Here is a 26,128-nt window from a genome sequence, read left to right as displayed (position 1 = left end):
GCTTGGCAAGCTAGTGAGGCAAGAACAATAAGCTTTGGGTCACATGATTTTCACAGGCCTCACTTTTTTAAATCTTTTTATAATACATAAGTTGTCAGTTTGCTCGTTCTGTGGTAGTGTCAGTAAACATGTTTATGCTGGGTAAGAGACATGGGATGGGAGGAGTCCCTCATGACTTGGTTTCCACACAGGTAACCATGGCAGTGCTTACTATGCTGCTGGAACTAACAGCCTGTGCCAAGTATGAAGGAGTGAGAACTTCCATGCCATGTTCACACATGTCTTCTTTCTCGTTATATATGGAGCAGCAAAGAGATATTCTGTCACTTTGACTTCATGAATGTGAACATATATTCCACGTTTGATGAAAGAAAATTCTACAGATTGTCTGTATTCCTTCAAATCTTTTTATGCATATTTTCCCAATTATTTCTTCTAAATGTGCGGATTTATGTCGGCGCTCCTTGTTAATTAATGAGCTGTAGAACTGTGCTTGATTAAACTTATGTCAGTCATTAACTGATAATGATACATGCTGATGCAGTAGAGCATGTGGATGCAGGCAGGTGCAGGGCTACAGGCTGAGTCAACAGAGGGCGCTTCACACAATCACACCACAAAATGAAAATCAGCTCAATAGAACATGGTTTGAGGCCGTATTGCATTTGTTTCACCACCAGTGCCACACCTGATTCGGTCATGGCACTGTAGCTTCCTGGGAACCGGCCTGTAGGCCAAATAAGCATAGCAACAAGTCCCCACTGGATGCCAGTAATGACACCAACTCACTGCTGTTCTGAAGTGACTTCCATTCAATCAAAGACCTAATTGGTTTCATTGGGGTTAGTGGGAGGATTATATCTACCTTCTCAGTTTAAACCGAGCAAAGACAGTCTCTATGTTGTTGGATACATATATACCTGTGTGAATATTTATTCATTTATCTTGCTACAATTTTTAAAGGTGGGGTCTGGTCATTTGAAATGTATACACTCGTGTTTCAAACACTAAGTTTAAAATAATAAACAGTCTCCACCCTTGGACTGTACTGTGATTTAACATCAAGTTAAATAGAGAACTTAAATAAATCTAATTTAAACCATGCCTAAAAATAATTACAGAACAGTGCTCTCGTACAATGTAAATGACAAAAAGGAGTCTAACTTCAGTGATCAAGCTTTGGCCAAAAGAAAAACAAGGCAAGGAACTGAAAAGAAAAATATGACCTATCTCTTTAAATGAGCTTCAGTGTCATGTCGTTGGCCCCGCCTCTAGGTCCTCTTTCCGGCCTATCGGAGCGCAGTGCACGTGACGAGCGGTCTGTGCGATGACCTCATCCCTGGTGTGGGATGACGTCAAATTCAAGATGGATGGAATCACGACCAGCGGCAGAAATCTACACAGCACTGAATAAAGTCCCGGCTGTGAGGAGGAGAGCGTATTGACGACGGGCAGGGTAAGTGTGGCCACATTACCCAACTCCGCGGGAGGCTGAATTAGCACGAAGGGAGAAAGAGTTGAGAGATTGCTGTGAAGGAGAAGCGTTTTTTTTCTTTTTCCTCCCTGACGTAACTCGAAAGGGGGCTTGTGCTGCAGTAAAACCTCTCCAGCTACAACGCATTTTGCAGTCGACAACTAACGCGACGCCATATCAGGCCGCGTTGAACCGTTTAAACCTTCAAAAAAACAAAAAAACATAACCACGGGTAGGGTAAGTTAGCGGGCACCCCCCCTCCCCCCTCCTCCCTCCTCCCTCCCCTCTCCTCCCTCCCCTCTCGCTCACAGCTTCTCTGCCCGCACTGTCTGTGTTTTCATTCCGGGATTTGCCGCGGTGGAGTCCATTGAAACGCGTCCCCCCCCCCTCCCTCCCCCTCTTTCTTGATTCGGTAGAACCGTTAAAGCCAAGCAGTCGTAGCCTCGGTTCTTACGCCCGCTGTCCGCTAGAAACGAGCAACTCGTGACCGGTTCAACTGAACTGAAAGTGGCGTCTCGGCTGGAGAAGTTTCGTGTCATGAGCATTTGAGCCACGTCTCACGTTGCGATCCGACAACGAAAGCATTCACGCGACTTCCTCGCGGAGAACTGACACGAGCGAACATTAGCTGTTGCTCTCTCAACGTGGGCTACAAGTTTGGACGGAGTGGGTTTTTTTTAATGAATGAAGCTTTTGCCCAGTGCCCATGAGCCTATTTTTAGAAAGCGTCAACATAAGTGGGGCGTTTTCCGGTCACCTTTTTCAAATTAAAAGCCCGAAGGAACCAGAAATAAATATGAAAATCTCTTTTTTTTTGCACGAGAAGATGCAATTGTTCTCGTATTTTAGCATATTTCCAAGCTTGTGATTTCTGCAGGGGCCATGCCCACTCACTTTTCAAACTCATTTCTTTTATCCCCCCTGGCTTTCTTATGTCGGGTTAATTTTATTAAAAAATATATATTCTTGGTTTTGCTTCTCAGATTAATTGCAGGTAGCCCAAACTCGTTATTGGAGGTTGACATGGCCATGCAAAGGCTGAAGGGAATAACTGCAGTGTGCAGGAATGTTTTTTTGGTTACTTTTTTAATGTAAATTATATTTAGTTTTTACAGTTGCTATTCTCATTCAAACAAAGTGTCCCTTGTTGGGAATATGCCAATACAACATTATGCATTCTGTTAATTAAACGAATCATGATTTTGAGTTATTGCCATAACAATGCAGTAGAGGTTAAAATACAATCTCTATTGTTTTATATAAATAAATGAAAATATCATTGCTTTAATTAAATTTACCTCAAATTGCAGGTCTCACACACACACTTTTAAAACTAAACCTGTGTACCTCCAAAAACTGGCAATTTATTGCAAATTGCAGTGTAACAGAAACATTCTCACTGTCTACCAAAGCACGGTACAGAGGGAGACGTGTGTCACCAAAACAGGCATTCCCTCAGGACAGGTGGGTCGTAAACCAGCCTGATCCTGGTGCATCTCATCTCACAATCAACTTCGTAGATGACGACCTAAACAATCGTCACACTTGTGAAGTGTCGGTCGTTTGCTGCATAAACTGCTAGTTCTGCTTTTTTTCTTTGAGAGTTAGTTATATTTTATAAAAGCATGTTAAACCTGTTTATGCTGTAAGTTGAGGTGATGCTTGTGAGCTGGAGCCTTTTATTTTAAAGGCCAACTTTTTCAACTTCCTCCATTTGTCTGTTTTCACTGAGGATGACTTGACAGAGCTGCATGTCCATATGTCTGACTCCCGACATGATGTAATGCACATAAACTAGATCTGCATTTCTTTCTATATAGTCAACATCAACAAAAACCAGGAAGAAAAAGAGGGTTAACGAAAGTCAGTCTTTGTTGACAGTAGGCCTACAACCAGCGACTTTTTTCATTATCAATTAATCTACCTATTGTAGGTGTGTAGGTATTTTATCGCACAATTGAGTGATACAAAAATAAATCACAGTAATTATATTATACATTATCAAGTGTCATGTCTATGCCTAAAACTGTAATTCATTTACACATAGGCCATACATGTATCATAAAAGATGCTTAGATAATACTGCTCAGTAATGTCTTAACTGAGTTAAGATCGTATCCAAATACATTTATTTATTACATTTGTAAAATTAATGTCAAGGCTTTTTGTTGCCTCTATTTACCATCAGCTGACAGCTGATATCTTGCAAATTAAACTTGTAGTAAAAAGTAAAATTATTCTTTGAATGTCGACAAACAAAAATCGCCCTAACATAACTAGCATTAAAATAATATATATTTTTCAACAAGTCTGTAATAGTCACACTGTTGATCAGTCTTTTAATTTAATAGAATGAATCTCATAAATTGTTAAATCATGCTGTTGTGAATAAAAAGCATTTAAACACTGTTTAACTTTTCAATTCTGTTCAAATGCATATTGATTTTGTTTTAGACACTGTTTGAAATGATATTTAACCAATTGTTACCTCAACATAATTGGCACATGTTGGGCTGGATTAACTATGACTGGAATAATAGAATGGAAATTCACAGAGTCCGTATCTTTGACACTGACGGTGTTGTAACCCTGTAGAGAAAGACCAGCAGAGACACTCTCTCTCCACTTCATGATCTCCCTTTGTGTTTACATGGCGGCGTTAAAATGCAATCCTCTCATCTTGTCTTACAGCCATGGAGAGCCTAGTGCATTACAGCAACCCCTCCCATGCCCTGTCAGTGTTGGGGGTTCTGAATGAGCAGCGCCTGCGAGGCCAGATGTGTGACGTAGTCCTGGTCGTGGCGGACCAGAGGTACCAGGCCCATAAAAGTGTTCTGGCCACCACCAGTGAGTATTTCCAGATCCTGTTCACACGGACGGACGCAGATTCTCTGAACGTTGTGAACTTGGACTTCTGTGAGCCCGACGCCTTCGAGATAGTTCTGAATTACATTTACTCCTCCTCACTATTTGTGGACAAAGGCAGCCTGGCAGCCATTCAAGAGCTGGGCTACAGCCTTGGAATCCCTTACCTCACCAACATCGTGTCAACAAGGCCCCATGCGTCCTACTGTGTGTCCAGAAAAAGGCTTTCGTTCTCAGAGGGCGATGAGATCGATGTCCAGACAAGGAGTGTCATTGTGCGTCGGGTCCGGAACGACACAACCCATCCCCCTCGCTCGAATTATGAGAGGAAAGCATCAGAGAGATCGTCTTCCCCTTTCTCGGCGAAAGAGTCCGCTATGCCGCCATCGGAATACAACGTGTATGAATCTCTCAGAAACTCTGAAGCCATCTGCAGGAAGTCATCTGAGCAGAGTAAAGCTGCCGAGAGGAAGTCCATCTATCCGTACAGCTCCATATTAAAAGGGAACTCATCCGTTCGGCCCCAGCTGACATCATCTGTGTCTTTCTGTGATGCGGAAGTGCAGTCCACCCGGCTGCAGGACACTAAATTGGAGGACGAGGAGCTGCAGGCTCACTATCACACCCAAGTGCCCTTCCGTGGTCAAGCCAGTGAGCCAAGCCAGACCATTGACAGGAGCGGGCCGCTCATTAAAAGCCTCCTCCGAAGATCGTTGTCCATGGACAGTCCCGTTCCGGTCTTCTCGCCCACGCTGGAGCTCAAGGGGCTGCAAAACCGCGAACACTCGGTTGTCAAAATGGCATCAAAAACATCTGAGCCAGAAACATCTGCTCACAATGGCAATTCAAATAGAACATCTCCCCTGGTTCTCAGGTCAAAGTACCCCAGCAGGTATGATGAAAATACTCAGGTAAAAGGAGAGTACAGTGTAAAAGATGAGCCCAGCAGTCCACTCGCTGATCCCATGGACATTATTCAAATCACAGTCGGAGATGCCTTGCCTGTCAATCTCAGAGACTTGCAAACGGATTGCGAGCAAGATTCAAGGTCAGACTTCAATCCCTTTGGGAAAAGAAAGGATAGGCCGGACAACCGAAGGTACCCGTTCAAGAAGAACAAAATATTTAAGGAACACACCCTCTCACTTGATGAGAATGTGTCAGACACAGTACCTCAGATCGCCGACAGCGATTCCAATGAAAACAGCGGGGAGATGCCCCAGAACAATATTTTCAAATGCTGGAACTGTTTGAAGGTGTTCAGGTCCAGCGCCGGACTACACCGCCATGTAAATATGTATCACAACCCCGAAAAGCCGTATGCTTGCGACATCTGCCATAAGCGCTTCCATACCAACTTCAAAGTGTGGACTCACTGCCAAACTCAACATGGTGTATTACAAAACCCAGCGTCGTCCTCCAGCTCCTCGGTGCTGGATGAGAAATTTCAGAAGAAACTGATAGATATCGTGCGAGAGCGGGAAATCAAGAAAGCCCTGCTTTGGAAGTTAAAGAGGAATAAGCAGGGTCTGCAATCTTCTGCACTCGCCAAGAAAAGATCAAGGCCCAGCTTCATATGTCCTTACTGTGGGAAGGTATTTGTGTTCCAGTCTCAGTACAGACAGCATTTAAGAACGCACCCGGCTGAAAAAGCTGACGAGGACATGGAGAGCGAGAGCCTCCTCTACCAGGAGCAGGATGAGAACATTCAACAGCAGGACGCAGACGCTGGCGTTTACTCCTGTCGACTCTGTCATATGAAGCTGTCGTCACTCTTCGAGCAGGGCGACCACGAGAGGGGCTGTCGACACGCAACGGTGTGCCCCTACTGCGGCCTCCGCTTCTCGAGTCCAACGGTCAAGACGGACCACGAGGCTCACTGTAAATACAAGAAACTGACGTGCCTGGAGTGCATGCGGACCTTCAAGTCCTCCTTCAGCATATGGCGCCACCAGGTGGAGGTCCACAACCACAACATGATGACGGTCAAAGACCAGATTCACCTGAGGCAGCACAGCGACGAGGCGTCTGAAATGCTCGGCGAGGAGCAGTACGCCGACGAGCCTCTGGCCCCCGGGAGCTCAAGAGAGGTCATCGCTTACAGCGACTCCTCGGGCCCGCCCATGTACGATTCTGAAGACTCCTCGTCCTATGTGCCTGAGGACCTGAGCATGGCCCACCATGGCAAGCTGGTGGTGAAAGAAGAGCCGTTTGAGGAGGCTGTGAGTGAGATGGAGAACGCCGAGTCAGCCAAAGGGGGGCCCGAGGAACCCGGCGTGTGGCCGTGCGAGAAATGCGGAAACCTCTTCAGCTCTCGCAAAGACCTGGAGCGACACCAGGAGCTGCTCTGCCACATCAAGCCCTTCATCTGTCACATCTGCAACAAAGCCTTCAGGACCAACTTCCGCCTTTGGAGCCACTTCCAGTCCCACATGTCGACTGCGAACGAGCCCGGAGCCAAAGAGATCGACAGGGAGCTGTCGTCCCTGTCGCCCTCCCCGCCCGCGACCCCTCAAAGCGCTGACCGCCCCTCCCCCGAGGCCGCCGTGTTCAAGTCCACCCAGGCGGCGCCGGTGGCTGCAGCGATGGCCGAGGAGTCCAGCAGCCCGGAGCCCTGCGGCTCGTCGGCGAGCAAGGCCAAGAGGCTGGAGCTCGAGCGGCAAGCCGGCAGCCCTCTGTCGAGGTCCAACAGCATGGAGAACGCAGGCGGCCCTCAGGATTCCGACACGCTCTTTTATCACGCGCCGTCTCTCTCGGCCCTGACCTTCAAGAGGCAGTACATGTGTAAACTCTGTCACAGGACCTTCAAGACGGCCTTTAGTCTCTGGAGCCACGAGCAGAGTCACAGCCACGTGTGAGCACCAGGCCGGTTGTGGTGGTGCACTTGAGACGAGACTTCATCTTACAATGAACACACCTCAGCCGACAAAAGGAAGACTCTGAATGTATAGCTTGTTTGCTTGCCTCCAGTGTCATATATATTGAATGTGCTAGAATTCTCTGTGAGATGAGATGATGATAACTGTTTGGTTTTCTTTCCCCTACAAAATGAGCTATAAGCATTTAGCAATTTTTAACCATGTTTAGTTGTTTTCTTGTATTTACCTATCTTGGTGTTTTTGAGAAAGCAAGGGACAAAGTTGCTCCAGCTGTGCCACTTTTACAGTGGCAAACATGTACATTGTTTTCTCAGAGTGGAAAAAGTGCTTCAAATTATAATGGCAGTCGCAGTAAATTCAAAAGATGTGATTTTTGACCCTTCTACCGGATTTATCTCTCGCAGTGAGCGACATCCCTTCATATGATATTGGTGGCCTCAATAATGACTTTCAAAATGCACTTTGTTTAACAGTTTGATTCTGTTAGAGAGAGGGGGGGGAGGGGAGTCCCAAATGTTCACTAGTCCTTTCACTGACTGAGGTTTTTTAGGCTGCCTTAGTATACATGATGAATAGTCACGTAGTTTTGTTTCAACATACTTAGCATCCGTCTGCATTGGTTCTCTCACGTTTGAGTTTCTTATTGCATTTGCGTCATTTTGTGTAATGGGGCCGATTGAATAATAAATTGTCAAAACCTGCACATGAAACCCACCTCAGACACCTGTTGTTTTAGGCCTCGCATTTCAGGATGCAGCCTCGATTAGTCGTGTACAGTCTCATGCAGTTCCTTACTGCTCGCCTTGAGGAATATTTTCTTTGTATGTATACAGATGAATGAGAAGTGCAATCATACGATTTGAAAGTTGTTTTCTTCATCACATTAATGTCTTTGAATCATTCTAACTTATTGTTAAAAAGCTCATTTGTAAAAGGTGCTCAGACCAGCTTAGTAATGGAACACAAAGGGGGGGGGGGGGATTTCACAGTATCCTAAATACTAGATGACATCATTTAAACTCGAAGAAGAATGTTTGAAAAAGCACACTGCAGGATGGTAATGCAGTTTATGGTTATACTCAAGTAATAGAAATGAAATAAATGACATTTGTTATATATTAATTAAACATTGTCACAATTTCTCAATCACTAAAGTCCACCACTCCAGTGCAACACCAGTGTGGCAATTAATCAAGCTTTGCAGTTCTTTAATGGCCTTATGCAATTTTGTAAAATATTTTGTCGATTTTATTATTTTACACAAAAGCACAACAGAGTTTCAGATGATTTATGACTCAGGCTTTTCAAGAAGAGGGAAGCATGAGGACGCAGATCTTTTATTCTATGAATGGTGAGAAAGTGTTCCTGCTCCCTAACGATTTATTATTAAAGGTTGTGTTGATTGTATTCCAGTTGTTTCACAATTGTATTCTTGTACAAGTATATAGTTATGCTTTGGCTTGATGGATTAGACCTTCGTCATAAATTATTACAGTTGCTACAATTTGGGAGATGTTGCATTCAAAGAGTGCTCCAAACTATGGGAATTTGTTTTCCTCTGAGACGCGAGCTGCATTGTGATGTTAAATTCTTTGGAGAACGTCTGTATTGATAATAGTGCTCTTAATTTCTCGTGATGAAAGACTTCCTGAAAGTTTCACAGAAATGATTAGAAATCGTGTACATGGAAGTGTTTGTATTCTCGATTTTGTACCAATTTTGTTAGTAAACAAAGGTTTTATCTTTTTAGTATCCCTGTGCTCTCACTGCAATAATGAATATTTGTATCGGCATTGGTTGCATTATTGTTGCTTTTGGAAACTTGCAGCTGTTTTGTGTTTAGGTTTTTCTACAGTTTTTGTGCTTCGATTCTGTAATAAAGAGTAACAATGGAGTATATATACAATCTTTTGTGGAATTCAAATGTTTCAGGAACCTTCCCATTAGCTCATCTAAGGTGTAATCAAAAAACATTTAACTACATTTGCAGGATTTTCCTTGAAACCCTAAATGAGCTTGTGTTCTGCCGCTATCATTCAAACTCACTTCTTCACTACTTGTGGGTATCTGGAGGGCCTACCAGCCCACATACTGGGAAACAAGACAGTCCATTTTTTGCGGGTGGACTACTACTTTGCAAAGGTGCACTATATATTTATTTGCAAGCCAATCTGAACTTTTTTGAGGTGGCGGGCTTAAAGAGAGGTGCTATAACAGAGTGTTTGATCAAAAAAATAGAAAACTGCTATAATCAGACAGAATGAGAAAAGTGTGTGTGTGTGTGTGTGTGTGTGTGTGTGTGTGTGTGTGTGTGTGTGTGTGTGTGTGTGTGTGTGTGTGTGTGTGTGTGTGTGTGTGTGTGTGTGTGTGTGTGTGTGTGTGTGTGTGTGTGTGTGTGTGTGTGTGTGTGTGTGTGTGTGTGTGTGTCAGACATAAAAGTAAACATGTTTTGGAGAAATCCGGATATGAACCTGGAACGGAGAATGCCATGTCCTCTTTAATTGTGTCTTGTTTGAAATGCACCGTGGGGCTCTGAATACCCTTTACCCCGATACACTGTTCATGTCATTATTACCTTCGCATTGAAAATGCGGAAGGTTATGTTTTGATCGCCATTTATTTGTATGCGTGTTATTCGCATAACAAAAAAAGTTTTAAACTGAATTGCATGAAATTTGGAGGGATGATTGGTTATTATCTGGGGACCATTTGATTAGATTTTGGGATCAATCGGGTCAAAGGTCAAGGTCATGGATAGGTCAAAATCTTCTTTTTACCATAGCACGGTCAATTTGTTTCCAATTGGCATGCAACTAATGCCAAAATGTTGTGATATGCGAAGGTATGCGCTCTACCGAGTACCCGTTCTAGTTTACTGTATTTTTGTCACCAAAAGTTGGATTTAGGGACACACAAAAATAATATGTATTCCCATAGCCAACCCATCAATGTGATTTCTCGAGAGGAAAAATACAGCGTGTCCACCTCTGTAACTAAGTCTGTGAAAACGGACACACGCATTATCCAGTTGGCAGACAACCCGGCGCAAGGGGGATGTTTTTCAAGCTCGGGGCCACGGTGACAATTTCTGGCTGGAAAACTCAGGAGTGAACTAAGGAGGCGTTTGCTTTCATTTGGAAAAAATGGCCAACTGGAAATCCTGTCCTACGTGTGTAAGGTCAAATTCTCCATGAAACTGTGTGCACAGAGGAAGTTTTCACAGATGAGGAAATCTGCTCGCCGACTCTTTCATGAAAGGAAAAAGAAAAAGATCTCAATAGGTTTACAGAATTGATCGTTAGTTCGAAAGAGCTGTGATTGTAGACGCCAGTTACATCACACATTTATTTTAAAGATTAACAATCATTTACCGACAATATCGATAATATCTGCAACACAATTTATGAAAGAATTTAACTGATATATATAATGTTATTTGCTTCTGTGTTTAAGTTACATTCCAAGACGGTGAAAAGTGAAGATAATTTGAGAGCTTGCAAATGAAATGTCTTAAATCAACATGACATAATAGAAGATTCTTAAAAGGTACAAGCAATACTGAAACCACAGCAGAGACACCAAACTAAGTTACTGATTAGACGCGTACACAAACACTGCTTCGTTGTAGCAGCAGAACAGCTGTCGAATTGTGTTTATGAACTTTAAAAAAAAAGACTTGTCAGGCATCACTGTAGATACAGTGATGGGTAAAATCGTCCAGATCTTTCTGCTTTCTGTCTTGGAGCACATCCTCACAGTGCCAGGGTGTCTTTGATCAGCCTTCTCATGGTCGTGCTCACAGAGGTGCCCAGAGAGTCTGTGATCTGGTATGTGATCTTGTAAAGGTAGGGCTGGACATCCTTGAGGCTGGTGTCAAACACGTTGTCCACTTCAGACTGGGTGGGCATCTTTGGCAGGTACTCGTGGCGGTTTATGACCTCCACAACGTTGATCACCTTCTCGCCGAGCTTCTCGCCCACTTTCTCCCTGCAGATCTGCCTCTCCTGCTCGTTGGCCAGGTTGACCATGTTGACCTTGATGCTCCACACCTCCCAGGGAATGCACTCGTCGGAGAAGGGCCAGCGAGACTTCTTCTTCTGGTAAAACTCCAGGGAGATTTGCCCCATGCCATCGCTGCTCAGCGCATCCTGGAACCAAAGCGTGTAATAAACTCGTCAGATTATAGGCCTGCAGCGGTATTACAGACAGTCATACGTCCGAAACCACCAATTACCTTGAATTCAGACACAGCTTTCCTGATCACTCTGTCCAGCTCCTCCGAGGACACCCTGACGAACGTGAAATCGATGAAGTCGCAGTCGATGTCAAGTGTGCCCACCGTACCTATGGAGTAGGTGCCCTCCTTTTTGTAGTGAAATTTCCCGGAGCTGCGATGCAGTAAAATGGTGTGCAGCAAAGCCAGCATCGCTTCTTCCACCTGCCTCGCCTCCACCGTTACTTCGAGAACCTCGGAGCGGCAATTCATTGCGAAAGGATTGTTGCTAGCTGTGTAACAGCTCGATCACGTTAGGTGACGAAGCTGTACTTTGTTTACCTCTACGGATGGGCGGGGCCTATCACACACATCCTATTACTGTGTATTACAAAAACCAAGAGTACTTTCCCGAAACGCTACGTACTTCCAGATGTAAAGTGCGCGAACCGAGCACGTAAACATTGAAACAAAAGCTAGCAAGCATTAAGTGTTTCCTACAAACGGGACAGGAAGATATGGTGACGATGACAGCAGCACAATCTACGGCAAGTCGCGAGGTTCAGTAAACTACTTTCAGAGTTTGTGAAATTTATATTGTGTTTTACCTCAACTTCGTATTTCTAATGGTTCTAATTTAAATGGACTTACAAAATCAAATAGAATCGATAGCAACAATAATTATATGATACATCCTAATTTGGGTCATAAATTAAATTTCGCGAGACTACCACAAAACAACAAACTATCGCAAACTGTCGCGGTGCATTCTGGGACTTACAGTTTGTGCCACATATCCGTTTCAGAAACGCAACTTTGTACAGTCAGCTCGAGCCGCCAGGCGAGTCCGGCGCCGACAGATGCACCCTTTGCTTCCAGGATGTTTCCCCGGGACTCTTGTTCAACGTCCGGTCGTCGCTCTGTGGAACTAAACCGCAGACTTTGGAAATAATTCATATTTTGGAAACTTTGGCGGCTCTGTAGCGAATGAAGAAGAGCAAGTTAAGCGAACCGTGGCGGAGATTAGCTCACTAAGCTAATGACCGTTTTCAGTAAGAGACGAGGAGAGTGCGCGTCACTGCAGTTGATCTGAAGCCGGAGACCTTTAGCTCCTGTAACATCGCTCTCGGTCAACATGACCAGCTCGGGTAGTGTGTGACATCTAACTCTATCGCTTGTTAGAGCTACCATATAGTACTGCAACATGGATCACAATAAGCACAATTTGTTTTGGGGCTTGAGATCTGTGCTGCTGTCCACTGTGGGCGATCGCTTTCCTTGATTCCGCCTCTCCTTGATCAAATACGGTCTATGATGTGGCCAGGGTGTTCCTCGGAGGAGGCGTGTTAAGCTCTGATCACCTTTCTCATACGCAAAGAATGTCCGACGTTGAAAGTTCCGGTTCATATTTGGGTTTGGAGGATCCGCAGTGGCTATGCATGGTCACGCTGTTCTTCGCGTCGCTGGTCACCCTGCTCCTGTACTTCGTGCAGTCTTTCCAACAACGGGGCGGGGGACGCGAGCGGCCAGCGGCCCGGGACGATGCGGCGCAGGAGGAAGCCGCGGCGCTGCTGGCATGGGCGCTGTCACTGGAGAGCTGGAAGGGCCAGTGGAGAGGAGCCTGGTGCAGTGCTTTGAATGAGCGGTCGAGGAAGAGCGGGGTAAGTGTCATGACCGCCGAGCCACGACCCTCCTGCTCGGTGGCAGGCGGGGGACTCGAGGAACAGGGTCATAGAAATGAACTTCAGAAAGCCCGTCTCATTTAGGCTCAATTGCATCAAGTCTCACCCTATCATTTTGACATAAGACACGAGCACTGCCACTTTACTCCTTATTTTAATGCACACTGAGTTGTGTAACTTCCATTAATGCCCCACCCCGATCCATTAGAGTGTTCTTTCTATTACAAGGTGTTATCAAGTCACAACACATGCAATGAAAATGTGATGCATTCCAGCCAATATAGTCATTTATTGGCAACAGCTTCATTTCCCTGTTCCTGGAGTTGTATACTAGATGTTTGCTGTCGATTTAATGTTTCTGTCCTCTTCTCTCACCCAAATCAGAGTCCGGTTCTGTTAACATTTGAGGAGGATGATGATCTGGAGGCATCGGAGCTCAAGGTCAGCCACGTGTCCAGCTTTCAGAAGTCTGCCAAATACAAGGTACACTGATTATAAAGTCTTTTAGTAATACTGACAGTGGCTTTTTTTCTGGGAGATATCTGGATCATTATATCCTACGTTTGGTGCAGATGAAATGTCCTCTTCCTTCTCCCAACCACTGGCAAGATAATATTTATTTTTTCATGGCAGCTTCAGCATTCATTTGGGTTATAGCAGCAGACGCATATCGATGTCTAATTACTTCTATATGTACTTGATTGATAAAAGATCCAAAGGACTCTCCCCTTCTCTTATTCAGTGGAAAGGGAGCTGCACTTTGACCAGTGCTGTATCTCAGCCTGCAGTGGACAAGCACTGAGTCATCATCACCTGGCCAACTTTTGTACAGACCTGTCCCAGATTTGACAAATTAATGTGCTCCGTGATTATTCTCATGTCTACAGCCTCTTTAAACAAACACTTCTTGCTTAAAAGAGGCTGGTATGATGCAACCTTTTTTATTATCAGACAGATGTGTGTACAGCAAAACATGTGTCAGAGGTTGAGAGAGGTCAAATGGGTACAAATTGCTCAGTGTGTTGCTGGCCCGCTTGGCTTTGCACTACTCCCGATGCAAACTCTGCACTTTTCTTTGTGACGATCATGATGTGCAGCAAAATACCAGGTGCTCTGTTGTTGAATGCGGCGAGTTTAATGATCTGAGGCTTTTCTGCCCACACACTGTATGTGAGTGTGCGCTATAGACCTCTAAGAAGCTTACATGGCTGTCAATCTCAGCACGGCGGAGGAGCAGGGACACAGGAATGCACAGTGCTTCGGTTTCCCCTCACGGTGATCTAATACCCAACAGGACACAAACACGCCCATCCTCTATTCTGAAATCAAAATGAATGCAATGAATATCTATTCATTGTCTCAAGTCAGAGGACACTTGTGATTCTGTGGTAATTAGCTCCGTTCCAGATGCATTCCCTTGCAGTGAAAATGAATTGAAAGCATTTACAGATGTTCTTCCCTTTTTTACAATTCGCCATGAACTCCATCCAAGGCAGATGTTCTGTCTCTGGATCAGTTTACGCTAAAGTCTAAGACAGACGCACATCACCTCTCAGTTTAGTGTCCCTCCCTGTTTGCTTTGCTTCTCACGGTATAACTACACGTGTGTAACATGCAAATGCAGTCACGGCTTCAGCTACGGCGGTCTCAGGATATTTACATTGCGCTAACACCTACATTTTTCCTCCCAACAGACCGCCCGCTGCAGTGTGGTCGGGGAGCGGCTTCAGTTCTCCCTTGGTGCATCATCGGCAGCCACGGCTACAGCGGACCCTTGTAAATACACCGTCTGTATAGCTCCGGTGGAGCTGCAGGTAAGTGCTCTTCAGCCTGTCCCTAGGCATCTATTAATGCTGCGAGTATCGTCAAAGTAAGCAATACTCATCTTGTTTAAATGATTGTTTCATATGTGCACATCTTTTAGCACTGTCTGAACACAGAGTTACATCCTTTGGAAGTCACTGGGTTTTAGATTAGTGGGAGATTCTACTGAGTATGTGTCGCCCAGCACTGGCTCACTGCTGACAGGAGTCTCAGATGAAATGGTTGTGATATCTTTCTGTGCTCGAGGACCTCATTAAAATCACTGTCGGGCCCTGTTTCCAGTGCGGCTGGCCCACTTTGTCAACATTCATATTTGTCAGAGGGCCTGTACAGAATTGATCAAGGTTTGACTCAAATTACTGCCATGTTCTTTCCTGGAGATTGCAACTATTTTCTTTCTTTATTTCTTTATTGATCAAGCTCAAACCTGACTGGACTCTTTGTCTCCGTAAAATGTTACAGTACTAAAATGAAGCGACTCAAAGTAGATTTTTCGCGGCTCGTGTTCATTAAGTCGTGGTAAGCTTTCATCCTGCTCCTAGTTTCAGTGTTAAATCTTCAGCATGGAATCTATGGATGCAGGCTACTATGTAAGCCAACCCTAGTGTATTAAGGCTATTTATTTAAACCAATAAGGGGCGTGTCTCTCCAGCTGGACTCTTTGTGCCATAAATACAACCTGAGCAAGCGAGAGCCTCGAAAGGCGGAGTCGGGATTAGAGGCCGGCAGTTTTGTTTTGATTGTGGATCAGTTGTGGCAGGAACATGAAGGAAGCCTCTCGTATCCTTTACACTAACTGTTTCAGCTTAGTCTGGAATAGTCTGGGAGCCCTTTTCAAATGTCTCCATCCACTGAAACAGTTTGTTAGCTGTTGGCCCAGGGTGCCATGCTAGAATGGTCCTGGCTCGTCCTGTTATGAGGGCCGGGGTGTGGACCAGAAGCCCCGGGGCATTTGCTGTACATAGACACAATAACCCCCCCCCCCCCCAGTGTACTGTGGTTGTGCTGCTGAGTCTTTCAACACACCACTGTGTGATGAGGGGTGAGACACATTTGACAAGTGCTGCCCCCAACATTTACATGTCTGTTTTATGACATCACAACAGGCACGTTACCCCTCGGGGAGATATTAAATCATCTTAATGGTTATATTTTATCATTTTAATAAGCAGCTTCTCTGCCAAGTATTTGCGTTCTTCAGCTCATGTGGTTTGAGTTGTTGTTGTTGTTATGCCAACGTAGCCTTCCACACAAAGCCGTTTGCATGAACTGATCCGGGTCGTGTCAATGCAGCCTGTGATATTATTCTGCTGGATCCATCAAAGCATTCTCATTGTTATCTGATCATGAGGCCTTTGTTCGGCACCACAGAGGCGGTTGTTCAGTCTTCCACTGGAATCCAGGCATGCTGGGACAGGATGGCCCAGTCTGTCTTCTCTGTCTTTCTCTCTCTTTTATGCTCTTCTTATTCTTCTGTTTCTTTCACTTTCACCATGTGAGCAAAGTGTTGATGTGAACCGTTTCCTGTTTGCCTGGCTACAGAGGTGCTGCTTCTTGTCTGCTGTAGAGAGCACGTGGTTGGCCACGGCATCAGCATTGTTTTTAAAATTGAAATAGTAAATTAGCGATTTTGAAGGTTTCATTATATCTGATTGAGAATAGGACTTGATAAGGAAAATATATATATCAACCAAAAGTTTATGTATTTAATGGTATCCAATGACTCCCATCTGGAGATGGCAGCTGTCGAATAGATGACAGAATAATAATAACATAGCCACAGCAACCGAGCAATATTATTATAGTCGATGGAGTACAGAACAGCGTTAACAATTAAAGTATTGTTGCTCTCGCAAAGATAAAAATACTTTTTGGTTTTCCTAAGCCTTTTTACGACTTTATTTTGGTTCTTATTGCAAGCTGCTTTTTCTGGAAAATAATTGCACACTGCACAGGACACACTGCCTCGTGTCTCCACCGTTACTTTGGTTGTTCCTCCATCTGCTACTGGGGATAGTAACTACAAAGAACTTCCACTGATGCTCTTTGGCGACTGGGGGTAGCTACCGAAAGCTAGTTGGGAAAACAGAAGCGCTATGTTCTTCCTGTTTGGTCGTGCAATGGTTGATGCACTTCCTTCCTTTTCCCAGGAGAGCTCACCCGTTGCTACACACACTCGCAAAGTCAAAGTGAGGCTATTGGGAACCAATCTAGACGCTGATGTTGTCATTATTCTACAGACATTACATGAAACAAACAGCTGTTCCTTTATAACGAGCTTAAAGCTAACACTTTTCTTTGCCACTTTAAAACCGCAAACTGAAACTCATACGTTCTAAATGTGTCGTGAGATCAAGAAAATCCCAATTAATCTTGCAAATTGCAAGATTGGCGGCTGTAGCTCAGTGGGGTAAGCGGGTCGTCCTGCAACCCCAAGGTCGTCGGTTCGATCCCCGCTCTCCCCATTAGTTGCAAGTCGAAGTGTCCTTGAGCAAGACACTGAACCCCCAGTTGCTTCCCGGGCGCATCACCGCAGCCCACTGCTCCTTAATAACTAAGCATGGGTTAAATGCAGAGGATACATTTCGTTGCCTGCGTACCTGAACTCTGTGCAATGACAATAGATTGAATCCAATCCAAATTGCAGTTTTATCTCATTTAAATTGAAATCTTACTCTAGATACGACAGTGTGTGACCTCTGATCCCCATGGCATCGCTTTTCTCTCTCATCTGTGTTCCTCAGCTTGACCTGCAGATGCAAGAAGCTGCCGATGTGGTCAAGGTGAGCTGGGGAGTGTCTCAATTGGAGCCACGGGAGCTGCAAGTGAAGCCGACCTTCCCCCAGGTAATTTGACTGAGCTGTTCCTGTCGTCTGCGTGAGTGCTGCCACAATAAAGGCCGGCACGCCAACCTAGGGAGAGACGTTTCCCTGTTATGCAACAATACTTTGACTGTTGAAGTAGACAATTCTCAACTGACAGGTAATATTTCTTTAATTATATATTAAATTTAAGGGAGTTGAGAAAAAATAATGAAAATCATATGAAATGTCAAAAGTCCATATTGTTTTTCATTTTGTTATCTATACAAAGGAGTTTAAGTTTTTGGTTTAATACCGTCGATATGCGTTTAATATGTGGGATATGTCTGATATCTTCATCGTCTCTGTCTCTCTCTCTCTTTCTCTGTCTCGCTATCTCTGTGTGTCAGAACAACGGCAACACCTCCAGTGTGGCAGCTGTAAAGGAGCAGTTGACGCAGCTGCTGTGTGCGACGCGCCCCTCTGTGTTGCTGAGCTGCAGGCCCGCTCAGGCTTCACAGGTCAAGGTGAGCGTGGTTTGCTGACATGTTGAGCGGACAAGTTCATTTAAAACCTACTGAGCCACTGTGTCTCCGCAAAAATGTCAAAGATTCACGATTGGAGCATGTGATCGTGGTCGCTGTATGAATAATTAACGCCTGCACAAACTTCGTAAAATGAGTTTATTGTGCTGACACGCATTTACGCAAAGGTTTTTACCGATGTGCCCTTTGCCCAGCAATCGCATGATGTCATGTCCCGTGTTCCTGATATGATCACGTAACATACATTCCGTGTCACACATGGTGACAAATGGAGCTGCTGACCTGCTATCTCCCCCTAAATATACCCTGTCCTCCACCCATACCCCTTAAAAAAGAGGTATGGGGTTAGAAACATGTATACAGTCTGATTGTTTGTTCTTTCTGGGTTAAAACAAAGACTTCTGCAGCAAATGCTCTGTGGTCGTAATGCTCGGTTGTTTTCCTGCTGTGCACAGAATATTCTAAATATGTTGTACATTCACATGCTTAGGATGCTCAGAAGTTGTATTCACCTATACATATCTTTTGTTTAATCTTGTCACATTTTCGATAAGCGTACTGTAGATCGCCGCTGAGGTTAATGATGCAATTTGACCCGTGAATGGCATCGTGCCGCTTCTATTTAATCAAGCTGGGAAGGGGGTATTTTGCTGACATGGGTGCTGTTAACATAACACCCAGTACATCAACGTTGTTAAGTTGTTCCCCGATGGTGGTTTCTCCCAATAGGAAGCATGCAACAACTTGCTTTCACCCCCCAAACCCCCCCGCGCCCACGACTGGAAGCTGCTGGTGAAGAACATCCGAGTGACACTGAACCAGGAGGAGGGTGCTGCAGGTTGGACGCTCTTGTTCTTAGAAATTAAACCGCTAGTGTCCTTATTCTGTCCTGAGCGCATAAAGCAGCATCTGTCTGCATCACCGTGATGTTGCTGGTTTATTATAATCCTTTTACACTCGTGACAGAGCGGGATGTAAACAATACCGGCGTCCTCCTGTGAGCGCTAACTTTAGCTGAGCTAATACTCTCTCTCTGTCTCTGTCTCTCTATCTCTCTCTCTCTCTCTCTCTCTCTCTCTCTCTCTGTCTCTCTTAATCTCTCTACTCCACACGGCTAGATGAGCTAGCCGTGTGGAGTAGAGATGCATGCAGACGTCTCTACGGCCGATGCCTCTACTTCTCTGCAACTCGCACCAAAACACTCCAAATTAAAGCGTCTCTTTAATACCCGGCTGGTTCTGTTTGTGTGTTCCATGTAACTGTTACACTGGTGGGACGTTTCCCAGCTTCACTTATTTGATCACTTTGGTGGGACACTATTTCTTAAAACATAGGTCTGATCGGGTTTGGGTTAAGTCCTGTTTCTAATTCGTACAGTAATTTTATTTCAGGTCTTGGTTCAACTGTTTTAAAATATCTGGGCGTAACATACATTCTGTGAAAGCTAATCAACACAGAGTTTATCATATTTAAAGGACTGTTTCTACCTTGCTTTTGTTTATTTTGCCAACTTGTGGCACAGAGGCTCTCCAGATAATGTTGGCTGTCAAAGGTGGTAATCTGCTTCTTAAAGCTAAACAATGTTGCAGGTTAATAATAACAATAATGATAATAACAATGCACTCGCACTATTGTCCCTTCACCCCGTGTGTTGGCACGGATCTGCACAAGAATTATGATTAGGGTGAAAACAAGGTGCTGTCAGCCATGACGACAGAGGACAAGATGTCCTTAGTTACAAAAGACTGTTCAAATGATTGTGTCACTCTCTAACTGTGAGTCAGCGGTTTTCAGGACTCCAGACGTCCTCCTCATTCTGCCCCAACTCTTGATGATGCACAGCAGGGACGTGACACAGCGTTCAACGCCTCATTATCTGTTGCGTGAAGAGCAGTTATACTTAGCCTCTCTTGTGAGACTTCCTGCGGACTTGCCCCAGAAGGCCGATCCAGAGCTGAAGATGATGTTCTATTCGTCAAGACACAGCGCTCTCACTGCGTTTGAACCCAACGTGGCTAATGGTTCCGTTTTGAAGGGCTCCATAGTATTAAGTTTGTGCTGAAGAAGAGCTCTGTCAGTACTTTGAGTCTCCTCTAAACTATACATAATTCATCATAAATATATATACATACAACTTGCGCCAACCTCTCATTAGTCCACTAAGGTGAAGCGGAAGAAGTGTCCGAAATGTTTTATTGCAGCAGCACATTTTATGTGATGAGCTGTGAAAAGCCGTTGAATGAATTTGTAGCTGCATCTTGGATCCCACAGTGTTTTGTTTGTTGTGACGTTGACTGTGTCCTGCTGTGTTTGTAGGCAGCACGAATCCCCTGTGTGTGATGCAGCTCGACGATCCTCCACAGAGGCTGAACACCACCGTTCTGAAGAACACAAACAATCCTGCCTGGGACCAGCCGTTCATCTTGTAAGATTATCTTTTCTTTTTATATTTGTTTTTTTGTATTTATTTATTTCTTCTCTGTATTCCACCAACATCTGTAATGCATTCTTTGTCCCTCCCTAATTCTTTTATTTTTGCTATCTCGCCAGTGAATTGAACGGACGATCAAAAGCGCTCAAAATTCAGTTAATAAATGATGGACAACCTCAAGAGAGTAAGGACAAATACCACTGGCGGCATTTAGTGTTTCATTCATTGCTGTTTTTGACCCGCCAGACTAAAGTAGGCGCATTTCCCTTTTTCAGGCTCATTACTCGGCGAGGTGTCTGTGCCTTTTGACCTCGTCAAGAAGCAGCCCAAAGGACAGCAAACGTTTGCTCTCATGACTAAAGACGTAGTGACTGGATCACTAACTACTGATGTAAGATCACATCCCAGCTACCATTGGGATATAATCACACGTGTTTAATATCAACACATGCACATGAGCTCTTTGAACCTATCTGAGGTCTTAACTGTGGTCGGGGGGTGATTGAATCCTTTAGTTTACCTATCTGGAGCCCAGTGAGGTGAGGTTGTGGCACCCTCCCACCCCAGCCTCCAATAAGAGGGTGGAGATGGACCGTACAGTCATGCCCTGTGGCACGGTGGTCACCACCATCACCGCCGTGAAGAGCAAGCCGGGCCGCCCCCCCCTTCTTGGACTCAACTTAGGTACAAGCACCACAAACTGCAAGACCACACAGCACTGACACCGATGACATGTACAGTGCAGGAAGGATCATCGAGGTATACGTGTTGATGCTGTGATAATTGTCTTCATATCGATCTAATCCAAAGTATTATTGAAATGCAAATGCTACGGAAGCCTTCAGAGGAATGTGACACGTTTTCTTCTTCTTCTTCTTGTGATCCATCTTCTAATTCTGACAAATAGTTTTTCTCTCCTGTGTTTATTACTTTAAAAATGATCTTTACTTTTTTTAAAGTGTTTATTTTTGTAATACTCATTCCAGCCACAAGAGGCTCAAGTGCCCCTTTTTGACTCCTGCTATGAAATCATCAATCAAGAAGAATTGAGATTACAAGAATGTTTTATCATCACTCTCATGGCTTCAGTTGAATCCTTGCAAATTGCATCAACATTTCCCCCCAAAACTATTTTATATTCTGCAATAATTGCAAATAACCTCTGAAAGAAAGCCACAACGTATTAATAAACACAAGCCAGCAGTGTTGCTCTGTGGATGCCAATGTTCAAATTATACTTCCCATTGTTGCTGACATTGAGCCCCAGTGCAGCCTCTCAGTCGATCGTCGTGGAGACCAAACACCTTGGAAACCAAAACATTGCCAACTGAAAAAGGAGTAATTAGAGGTTTTCTGTATGACAAATCTAAAACTTAATTATATTTACAGCTCAAATACAAAATGTAAGTTTAACATAACAATTTATATTGTTCCCATGAAGCAGTCCATGAAACCAACTTTGTGCCAAATCAGATCCTGCCCAGAAAGCGGTGGCCACCAAGTCTAAGCTGTCGGAGCGCCGCGTGTCGGAGCAGGCGTCTATGATGGGGGCCACCGTCAGCAAGGCCTTGTCCTCCTCGGACACCGAGCTGCTGATGCTCAATGGCACCGACCCCGTGGCCGAGGCCGCCATAAGACAGCTCCACCAGTCCGCTAAGCAGAAGCTCAAGTCCCCGGTGAAGAAGAGTACAATCATCATCTCTGGCATCACCAAAGTAAGGATACCTTCTCAGCACCAGAGGATCTCTCCACTGGTGCTTTATTACTGTTTCACTTATTAAATAACGGGGAAATAAATCAAAAAAACAGTTCACACCAACACTTGCTAGCTGTTGTGTTTCCAATCAGTGGATCCTTAAGGAAATAATCCAACCGTAAAGAGCTAGGAGCATTATCCTATCCATAAGCTTTAAAACAGCAGGTGAAGTTCCGAGGCTCCGTAGGGGACGTGGTTACGCCATCGTGTTCTGCTGCATTGATTGGTCTGGGAACCCCATGTAGTTCTTAGTCCAAATATCCTGAGTCCATTGAGGCGTGGCACTTCATGCTGATGCTGAGTAGAATTGTAACAAATACAGGAGAGACAAGTGAACACTGGTCCTCCGAGCTGCTAATGTAACTAGTTGGTCACACATGATGCTAGAGGAAGGATTTGTATTATCACATGCAAGTCCAAAAACCCAAAGGAAATGTTCTTTTCACCCAAACACTGATTGTAACGTTTCAATGCACACCATTTTCCCAGACGCGCTTGTCTCAGGACGACGAGCTCGCTCTGATGGCGGGCTACGCCGCGGCGATGGACGCGTCCATGTCAGAGAGCAGCGCCACTCAGGACGTGACCACGGCGATCGCAACCGGGTCCAGTAGCCCTCCAGACACGTCCGAGCCTAATGCGGTCCCCAGTGGAATCGGCCGGCCCCCGGAGGACTGGGAGAGCCAGACCGGAGAGGGGCTGGACAACAGCTCGCTGTCCATGTGCATGTCCGAGGCCAGCTGCAAGAAGAGAAGAGGTGAGAGCCACAGACCTGAAGCCACGAGTAACCGTGGACATGCTGGCACAGCTGGTCCTCAGTCGTATTGTTCCATAAGATATATCACCCTAAAGGCACAACTTAATGAATGTCCATGTGGTTGTTTTTGGTTGCTCTTCTCACAGATCAAGTCTATTGTTTTTTTTGTCCCTTTCTCTCTTTCCTCCCGAACGTTTCAACTTGTACCTTTATTTTATTTGTTGTCTTAGAGGAAGGCAGTGCTAAGCACACGTTATGTCCGGATGAGTAAGTTGTTTCATGAGCTCCTTGTAGTACCCATGGTGCTCTAGTATGTGTTCCTGCTGCAGTAGATGCATAATGTAGTTGTTCTGCAATGTCAAATTCATTTGCAGTTCGTGAAGAATCAATTAGATGAAAGCGGATTGTATAGTTGCTTTTAGAGATTTAGAATAAGTGTTGTGAATAAGTTGTGTGGCTTAACAATATATACTTGCAATATGACGTATCACATATTAGGACCTTTGGTACCTGTGAGTCTTTTGGTATCTCACGATTCAATGAATAATCGTTTCTCGATTCAAAATTGATTCCCAACTTAGGATCTTCAGTCTGCTTAAAGGGCGGCCAATGAAAGCAGAGTAGCGTGTAAATATTACGGAGTATTTGAAAACAACTTTACTCAATCAACTGATTGCAATAATGTAAACGCATAAAGGCAACCCTAAGACAAAAGGTAACAGTCATGCTAAACATGCACAAATTAACACTTTTGTGAAGTTGTGAATCGATTCAGAATCTTAGACGGAAATCTGGATTCTTACATGAGTCCATTTCTTTTCCCACCCTCACTGTGGGCAAGAAGTGTGTGTTAGCTGCTCTTCTCCAGAGGAGGAACTAGTTGTAGGAGTACTGAACTCCAACCTGTCCCATCCGAACCACATTTGATCACCATCAATAATCCACAATCTCCATCTAACACAAATGCTGCCGCTGCTTCTGCTGTCTTCAAATCGCTGCCACTTGAATGTTGTCCGTGCCCAGAGTTTGATTATTTCCCTTTCCTCGTTGTCTTGATGTCCCGAGGCGTCACCGTTCATATTCCCTGTCTTCTGCCCTCCCCCGCTCCAGGCAGCTTCCTTCAGAAGAGCGCCAAGCTCTTCTTCCGGCGCCGTCACCAGCGCAAGGAGCCGGGCATGAGCCAGTCGCACAATGACCTGGTGTACCTGGAGTCTCCGGGCGCGGTGGAGCAGGCCAGCCGGACGGCCACGCTCAGCCGCATGCTCAGCCGCAGGAGTAAGAACAAGGGCAAAGCCAACGGCGCTACCTCCACGGGGGAGCCACTTGCGTGACCCCTTCAGGCCCTCCGCCGAACAACTACTACCATCACCGCCTCCACCTCAATCTTGCACTGGCGTACTTCCTGGCTCAGCAACTCCCCCGAACGCCCAGCATGCAGCCGCCTCCCGTGTTGGGAAAGCTGTGCAGATGGGTGTGGGGGGGGGGGAATATCCTCTTTTAAACTGCTGTTTCCTGCTTCCTGTTCCAGAGGCAGATATTCCACCGAAAGCAAGCGTAAAGTTCTCCTGGCTTAGTTTAACGGCATTTCAGAGGATATTGTTTTGCATGTTTCTTTAATTCAAATTGTATGCAACATTTTTTTAACTCTTTGAAGCGCTTTTGTGGCCTTTTTTTACCGGCAGACGGACAGACGTGGCCTGTCACTCTTTACCTCACTGACACTGAGGGCGAAGGTAAACTCCCTGCTGTAATCCGAACGCTTCCAAAGGTGGACCAACAGGACCAAAGATGAGCGGCGTTTGTATGATTTGCACAATTGGAGTATCTTTTATTTAAAGTGCAATGACGGGAGCTGCTCTTGTATCACATTCACAAAGCCAGATGGTAACGCGACTACTCTTTTACACTAATACGATCAAATGTGGTATTTATATTGGAAAAAGAAGCAGTGAAACTGTGGTTTACATGGAACTTTAGCTCCATGAGAGCATTTTCAAATGATATGCAACTTTCTTTGTCTTCCTAAAAGAGTCCACCTGTACACTACTGTCATCAGCAGGGTTGTTAATGTGTCTAAAGGGAACCCGGAAGAACCTTTAATCCAGGGACTGTGACGTTGCACTCGGCCGTACTCGCAGCATAACGTACTAAGGAAAATCCATCCGGAATGAAGTCCTCCAATCTTTTATCGGATTTGTTGTTGTTTTTAAAAGAGGTAGCTTTGAACACATGAACAAGAGAACACGTGAACAAACACCTTTTGGGAGCAACCAAATAGTTTGGCTGCTCTTGTTTCTTTTTCATCCAGCTAATGATTGTAGTTTTTTTTTTTTTTACGAGCAGCTTGTTGAATACATTTTCTGTACAACGCGTTAAATACTGTCAATAATCTACTCCGAGAAGGCATGAGACGGACAAACATATTGCCTTACAATTAGTCAGGATCACGTCACAGCTGAGTCGACTTGTCCTTTTGGTTCCTGAGGGCTGAAAAAACAACAGTTGTCAACAAGTGTCATTTGAAGTACTTGCACAAACTGGGAGTCCTCTCTTCTCACCATCCTGCAGTATGTTCTAAAACATATAAAAGCCCAGATTTATACTGAAAAGATCTTTCAGACAGAATCACATTTTAACTGAGAGGAGAGAGGGTTATTTTAATCAAGCTCAGCTTCAGAACTTCTAGCAGCCTGTAAGCTTTGGCCGCTGTCATGCATTCAGTGAGCAGAAGGGCTGCTTGTGGTTAATAACTTCATGATAGGGTTTTTATTTTCATGGGCATCTGCTCTGCACAGGAGCTGACTGGCAGGACGTCAGTCATTTCCCCTGCAGGGATTGTAACTAATATACCTGTCGAGTTATTTTATTCTGAGCAATAAATATTGATTGAATAACTGAGTA

General features: G+C 44.8%; 3 protein-coding genes across 4 annotated transcripts; 2 read left to right on the top strand and 1 right to left on the bottom strand.

Annotated features, from left to right (window-relative positions):
* The first annotated feature begins 728 nt into the window (after window positions 1-728).
* zbtb21 (zinc finger and BTB domain containing 21) lies at window positions 729-9,124 on the top strand. Its single transcript, XM_056411554.1, has 2 exons — window positions 729-1,456; window positions 4,166-9,124. Exon 2 carries the CDS (start codon window positions 4,168-4,170, stop codon window positions 7,195-7,197), a length of 3,030 nt encoding a protein of 1,009 aa, XP_056267529.1. The 5' UTR covers window positions 729-1,456; window positions 4,166-4,167; the 3' UTR covers window positions 7,198-9,124.
* A 1,425-nt stretch (window positions 9,125-10,549) lies between these two features.
* On the bottom strand, window positions 10,550-11,704 carry atg101 (autophagy related 101). The gene is made up of 2 exons (XM_056442408.1): window positions 11,453-11,704; window positions 10,550-11,366 (listed from the first exon to the last, which is right to left on the bottom strand). The coding sequence occupies exons 1-2, from the start codon at window positions 11,702-11,704 to the stop codon at window positions 10,971-10,973; spliced, it is 648 nt and encodes a 215-aa protein (XP_056298383.1). The 3' UTR covers window positions 10,550-10,970.
* A 1,091-nt stretch (window positions 11,705-12,795) lies between these two features.
* Window positions 12,796-26,126, top strand: LOC130211565 (C2 domain-containing protein 2). 2 transcript variants are annotated; one of them, XM_056442394.1, is made up of 14 exons: window positions 12,796-13,092; window positions 13,498-13,596; window positions 14,808-14,927; window positions 17,682-17,783; window positions 18,149-18,265; window positions 19,013-19,121; window positions 20,600-20,708; window positions 20,834-20,898; window positions 20,990-21,105; window positions 21,230-21,398; window positions 22,188-22,429; window positions 22,960-23,227; window positions 23,458-23,494; window positions 24,338-24,504. In XM_056442394.1, exons 1-14 carry the CDS (start codon window positions 12,811-12,813, stop codon window positions 24,420-24,422), a joined length of 1,920 nt encoding a protein of 639 aa, XP_056298369.1. In that variant the 5' UTR covers window positions 12,796-12,810; the 3' UTR covers window positions 24,423-24,504. The 2 variants fall into 2 exon arrangements, with proteins under 2 accessions (XP_056298369.1, XP_056298361.1); XM_056442386.1 differs by lacking the exon at window positions 23,458-23,494 and having other exon boundaries at window positions 24,338-26,126.
* Window positions 26,127-26,128: the final 2 nt, after the last annotated feature.

Source organism: Pseudoliparis swirei, chromosome 3 (assembly GCF_029220125.1).
Source record: "Pseudoliparis swirei isolate HS2019 ecotype Mariana Trench chromosome 3, NWPU_hadal_v1, whole genome shotgun sequence".
Lineage (NCBI taxonomy): Eukaryota > Metazoa > Chordata > Actinopteri > Perciformes > Liparidae > Pseudoliparis > Pseudoliparis swirei.
The sequence above is the reverse complement of the archived record's forward strand: the minus strand, read 5'-3'. Positions and strand labels throughout refer to the sequence as shown.